This window comes from Camellia sinensis, chromosome 4 (assembly GCF_055761805.1).
Source record: "Camellia sinensis isolate YWXY chromosome 4, ASM5576180v1, whole genome shotgun sequence".
Classification (NCBI taxonomy): domain Eukaryota; kingdom Viridiplantae; phylum Streptophyta; class Magnoliopsida; order Ericales; family Theaceae; genus Camellia; species Camellia sinensis.
Window position 1 is genome coordinate 23,191,740 of NC_138964.1, and position 6,798 is coordinate 23,198,537.

Consider the following 6,798-nt stretch of genomic DNA (forward strand, 5'->3'; position numbering starts at 1 on the left):
AACAATGGTCCAATGAAAGATTTTGGCTAAATTTCTTAAAAATGATCACTCAATTAATTGAGGTTAACTCATTAAATTGAATAAATTTATAATTTTGTTTTTAAAAGTATGAAATATTTACTTACATGTATACTTTTCATTAAAAAAATGGTAGCAATGGTAAGTAATTTGATTAAATTGAAATAAAATTATAAATTAATGATCAAAATTAAACTAATTAAAATTACATGAATCAAAATGATAGAAAAAAACAAAATACATGAATTATCAACGTAATTTATCCAAATATAAATTTCACATATTGTATGGCTAACCTTCTTTGTACCTTGTATTGTACAAAGCCACCATTTTTAATCTTTAAAAAGAGCAATAATCGAACATATATCAAGGTAGATTGGCAATAAACTAAGCAGATAGATGTTCCCCCCCACTATTTTAACTGTAGCCTTTTCCTTCTCATAATAATAAAGTAATAGAGGCAAGAAAAAGCTATGGATTTTAATATTAAAAAGTAGAAGAAAATTTGTGTAGTACTTTGTCAGGTTCTATGTAGACTTGAAAAAAAAACTGTTAATGGATGAGTGAACTAATCCAAATACGAGAGAGAGAGAGAGAGAGAGAGAGAGAGAGAGAACAAACCCTAGAAGAGAAATGGGGTTGAGAAGAAGTTGAGGTGTGGGACTTGTTGGTTCTCATAAGCATCACATCACCCGCTCTTCCTACCTATAAAGCTTGGTCTTCCCTTCAGCAATTTTCCCAACAATCAGAGACAGCTTCTAACTTTTTTCAACACTTTGGTTGGAGAGAGAGAGAGAGAGAGATGGGTAGAGCTCCATGCTGTGACAAGGCCAATGTAAAGAAGGGTCCATGGTCTCCTGAAGAAGATGAAAAACTCAAGGCTTATATTGAGAAGTATGGTACTGGAAATAACTGGATTGCTCTTCCCCAAAAGATTGGTATATATTAATCTCTCTCTCTCTCTCTCTCTCTCCATGTGTTCGTGATTGTTTATAATTTTTTATCCTGTGTTTGAGAGTAATTGGTGAAAATAATTAACAGGGCTTAAGAGATGTGGAAAGAGTTGTAGACTGAGATGGCTCAACTACTTGAGACCCAACATCAAGCATGGTGGATTCTCTGAAGAAGAAGACAACATCATCTGCAGTCTCTACATTAGTATTGGTAGCAGGTATTCCTCTCTCTCTCTCTCTCTTACCATGTATGTGTTCTGGGTACAAATTTCAACCAAAGTTGCCTGTCTTTTGTCCTTTTCCATGATATGCTTTTGTTTAGAGAATCAATCCTTCAGCTCTAGATTCATATCTTCTTATTTGCCCCCCTAAATTTGTCTTTTAATTCTGGGTTTTGATCATAAAATTAAATTTCCATGAAATGTTAGGTGGTCCATAATTGCTGCTCAATTGCCTGGAAGAACAGATAACGACGTCAAGAACTACTGGAACACAAGGCTGAAGAAGAAACTGCTCGGAAGACGCAAACAGTCCAACGTAAATCGGCTATCATCAACAAGTCATGATCCAAAAGATGAAAATGGCAGCCTAGATGACTCGTGTGAGCCGGTGTTGAGCAACTCAGCCCTAGAAAGACTTCAGCTCCATATGCAACTTCAAAGCTGCCAAAACCCTTTGTCTTTCTACAACAACCCTGCACTTTGGCCCAAGTTGCAGCCCCTCCAAGAAAAGCTTATTCAAAGCCTCCAATTCTTGAATGAAAACACTAATTACACTTTGATGCAACAACATGTCCTTCCTAGTACTCAACCTGGACAAGAATACAAGATCGATTTCTATGAACCACCCAATACTTCTGTAATAGACGGTTTAAATATCGACGAATTGGAGAATTCTTTAAACGCCTTCAATGCTGGAAGCAATCAAGTTGTCATGGAACAATCGAATAATGAAGGAATTCAGGCAGTTTCAATATTCCAAGCTGATCTTGATGACCTTTTGCACAACAAAACAATTGGGCTTCCACCACAGGAGGAGGATCCAATAGCAGAATTCGATTGTTTCAAAGCAATGGATAGTTCGAAGGACAGCATGATGTGGTGGTCTAACGATTTTGAGTTGAAATCAGCCTCCACAAACTCATGGGATTCTTCTAGTCCTGTCCTTCAGTCCCATGGGATGTGTCAAGATTATGGATTAGGATACAATCTACAGTGACAAAATGACATAAGATGTGTTGTAATCTTCGTTATGAGGTGATGTAGTATTTGTTACGTTTCATCGAGTTGTTGGAGTTATACACAATATGGTGAAGTCATAATTCCGAGCACATCAAATCGTAACTTTTGAGCAAATCATGACGTATCCAAAAGTGGCCTGAACTAGAGATTTTTGGTGTGTAAAATTATTTCAAGCTCATAAGAAAAGAAAGGGAAGATGAAAAAGTTGATCAATGGTGTTGTAAAATGTGTGAAAAATGTAATAATGCTATGTCCTTAATGTCTAGAAAAATATATACTTCCTACATGACTTTTGATGATGGTTGCTTTATTTTTTATCTGGAAATTTCAAATTTGAGTGAAATTTCCAATTGTCATTTTAAGTTGTCTAATCTTTACACATTCATAACAATTTTGCTCATATTCAGTATTTTACTTTTAGAGCCAAGTAATTTTACTATTAATAAAGACCAACAAATCCAATGTGATTGAGGCCAAAATTTACTTGCATGATCAATTAGAAAGAAAATTGAGGGGCTTGACGCCCTCACCAGTTGGATTGTGATGGGTTATAATAGAGAATTTTCATCTCATCATCCAATGGTTATATATAAAAACATTACCTCAGTAAGTGTAATGACTTTTCCTTAATGATAAATTCGTACTCTTATTTTATAATTATTGGATATGTTATACTCCCTCTCCCAAAATAATGGTCCCTTTTGGAGAATCCAACTTTTTTTGATAGTACAATTATTGTACTTTTAAAAAGTTAGTTTTCCAAAATTACCCTTTGATAGTACACTTTTTTTGAGAATATCAATGTCATAATTGTACTTTTTATATTATTTATGAATTTAAAAGAAGGGTAAAATGAGAAATTTATATTATTTTTATACTTGATTTTTGAAAAGGGACTAATATTTTGAGACAATGAAAAATAAAATAAGGGACTAATATTATGGAACGGAAGGAGTAAAATTTTCCATTACAATTGTGTAATAGAGTGGATCAAAGTTCAAAGTTCAAATTTCGAAAATATATTCCCATAAATTCATCAACTATATAAAAAATTCCAACCATACATATCAGCAAACCCAAGCCATCAGATAAGGGAAATAGACAAACCACAAAAGAAAGGCCCTATAATTGGGAAGGAACAATTGATCCTTTCATCGAGCAAGTATCAACCCGTTGACCTCTCAATTGTGAGCATATAAGAATGACCAACTGAGTTAGTCCAATCATTGTTTTTTTTTTCTTCTTCTTCTTCATGTGTGTGTGGGGATTTGATTGGCAAAGAAAGGATTGCATTGATGAACCAAACAATAACACTGTTAAAATTAATGTCATATTTACATTGGATACATTAGGTTCATGTATTCTTTGTATTTATGTATTTTTATATTCATGTGTTTTATATTTATTGAGTTCATTGTCTAAATTATATTCATATACCTAGTTAGTTGTAAGGTTGTTCATTGAATTTATGTATAACCTTCTCTATATTAAAGGATGTAAGCCTATGGACAAAGAGAAGAATAAGAGAAAAAATTTAAGATCAATACAAGTTAAGTTTAATACAAAATAATAGTTCATTCTAAAGAGATTTTATCAAAAGCTAACAGAAGTGGTATCAGAGATTTAGTTGGGTCAAGAACAAGCTAGGTGTAGAGATCGGATACGGGAAAACAAGCCCCCAAAGAAGAACAATCCGACGTCTATGGAGAATTCTAACAACCAAAATGTATCTACTCCTATCTTTAATGGTGAAAATTTTGATTTTTAGTATGTGAAAATGAGAATTATTTTTGTCTATATAGATCTTTGGATTCTTGTTGAGAATGGGTTCGAGGAACTTGAAAATGAAGGATCTTTGACAAATCTCTGAAAGAACCAATTGAAAGAGCAAAGGAAGAAGGATTCAAAAGCTCTCTCTTTGATTCAACAAGGAGTTTCAGAAGCAATCTTTCCAAGAATTATCAATGCTACAAAAGCAAATGTGGCATGGGATATTCTTCAAAAAGAGTATAGAGGCAACTTGAAGGTAAGAACCATCAAACTTCAATCATTGAAAAGAGATTTTGAAAATATAAAGATGAACGAAATGGTTGAAGGATTATTTTTCTAAAGTTATGCAACTTATGAACCAGATGAAAATATATAGGGATAATATTTCTAATCAAAGAGTTGTTGAGAAAGTTTTGATAAGTTTGTCGGAGAAATACAATTATATTGTTGCTGTCGTTGAAGAAACTAAAAATCTTACTGATTTGAGTATTGAAGAATTGATGGGTTTAATTAAAACATTTGAGCAAATGTTGAGTAGGCAATCTGAAAAGTCAATTGAAAGTACTTTTCAATCCAAACTCAATGTTAGGCCTCGTTTGGTAAGAGGCTATTTTAGCCAATTAGCCAAAAAGTTACTAAATTAGCCAAAAAGCCAACAACTCATACCAAAAAGTCAAAGATTCTCTTTTCTCTCTACTTTTTGCACATCTTTTCGTAATTAGCCAAAAAGTCAACCCAAACATACAAGTTTTTTTTACCTACCTTTTTAGCCAAATAGCCAAAAAGTTACTAAATTAGCCTGTTCCCAAACGAGGCCTTAGTACTTATAATTCCTAAAGAAGAGGAAGAGGAATGCCTAATTTTCAAAGAAAGAAAAAAGAAGAGTCCACTCAACAAAAGTATGGAATTTACAATCGAAGAAGTCATGTTGATAAAGATTGTTGGTTTTGGGGAAAGCCAAAATGTTACAATTGCAACAAATTTGGGCATGTCAAGAAGGATTGCCAAGTCAATAGCACTCAACAAGCTAATTTTTTTGAGGAGCAAGAAAGTGAATGGCATTTGTTCTATGCTTGTCACAAGGCATCGGATCAAAACAAGGATATATGGTTTCTCGATAACGGATGTAGCAATCACATGACAGGAGGTGAGAGCATTTTTGTGAAAATTGATGCTTCCTCCAGTTCTCAAGTAAAAATGAGGAATGGTGCCTTAGTCCAAACAAAAGGAAAAGATACTATTGCTATAGAAACCAAGATGGGTACAAGATTCATTTATGATGTTCTCCTAGTTCTAGACTTGGAGAAAAATTTGCTAAGAGTAGGACAACTTATAGAGTATGGATACCTTGTTAACTTCGAAGAAATTTTTTTGCAAAATTTTTGACAAAGGGGAGAGAAGCCAAGTTGTAGCAAAAATCAATATGGAGAAGAATAGAAGTTTTCATGGCTCTGGCATAGAAGATTTGGGCACTTGAATTTTCAAAGCTTGAAAGCATTTACAACAAAGAATATGGTTTTTGGGTTTCCAACCATTCATAAAGTGCAACATATTTGTGAAGGTTGTGTAATTGGAAAACATCAACAGGAGTCATTTTCAAAAGAGAAAGCATAGAGAACTAAAGCACTGTCATGACCCAAATCTGCTCCTATAGGTTTGGCATCGTAACCGGCTAGTAAGCCTTGGATTACCAAAGGCCTCTGAACTAATTAACATAATTAAGGGGCTTAGCGGAAGCAAACACATAGATATAATCGTCCAATGAGCTGTGCTGACTTAAATGTAACAGAATATTTAAAACCTTTTATACATATCCAAAAGTCATTCATACATTATACCCATACACATAGTAGCATCTTATGTACAACCAATAAAACAAATCAAGTCTGATATACATAAATAACCAGATATACGTGACACTTTAGGAACCTCCACGTGAGGCATGATGGCTGGCTGACAACAGAACACAAATCCAAACAAAAGCCCTTAGGCTCGATCTCTTAAAAGCCTACCTATACATATATATACACACAGTGAGCTAAAGCACAGTGAATAACATTAGGGTAAAGAGGTTAGTAAACGAAATCCGAACATATCATAAGCGTAAAACAGATCATAGCATAATCATTCTCGTATCTGAACATAATAATGGTACATCCCATAGAACACATCACATATCATTTTCTGACTAGAGTAATCGGTTCTGGATACTGATTAAACACATATCACCACAATGAAGTGGCTAACGAGATCTTGTGATCACATATATGTTATGGACCTGCATTAACATGCCATCCCCCATGACTTGGGACTATCTATGGATGCCATAATAGATTCGCAAATAGGACATTCGTTCACGTAAACAAATATCATTTCAGAAATCATAACTTATCAAATCACATTTGGAACATAATTTATATGAACATATCTTTACAATAACATTACTCACAGTGATTCCTGTAAATGGTCAATCAAACTTCAGACGTTGACCTACAAACACAAAAGTACATAACACAAACACATCTTATCATTACATATTCATGTGGCCATCATGGCTTAGTTTTCATTACATTGATTCTTGTTCTTTTTTAACACATTGCTCAAAATACACACTTGTAATTTCTCAACTTAGTACGTTCCGTACTTAGTGTGTTTCTAATACATAACCTCATTACTATGGCTTAATTAAGTCTTAGGAATGCCTAAGATATAATGAGGATGCCAGAATGCATTGGAAAACACTTAATCAAATTTCTGAAAATAGGGTCCTCGCTCAAGCGTAGCTTTCCTCGCTCGAGCGGACATGTAAAATGTGA

General features: G+C 33.9%; 1 protein-coding gene across 1 annotated transcript; it reads left to right on the plus strand.

The window, feature by feature from the left end:
* Nucleotides 1-411: 411 nt before the first annotated feature.
* LOC114284747 (transcription factor MYB36-like) lies at nucleotides 412-2,498 on the plus strand. The gene is made up of 3 exons (XM_028227696.2): nucleotides 412-956; nucleotides 1,060-1,189; nucleotides 1,400-2,498. Exons 1-3 carry the CDS (start codon nucleotides 821-823, stop codon nucleotides 2,187-2,189), a joined length of 1,056 nt encoding a protein of 351 aa, XP_028083497.1. The 5' UTR covers nucleotides 412-820; the 3' UTR covers nucleotides 2,190-2,498.
* Nucleotides 2,499-6,798: the final 4,300 nt, after the last annotated feature.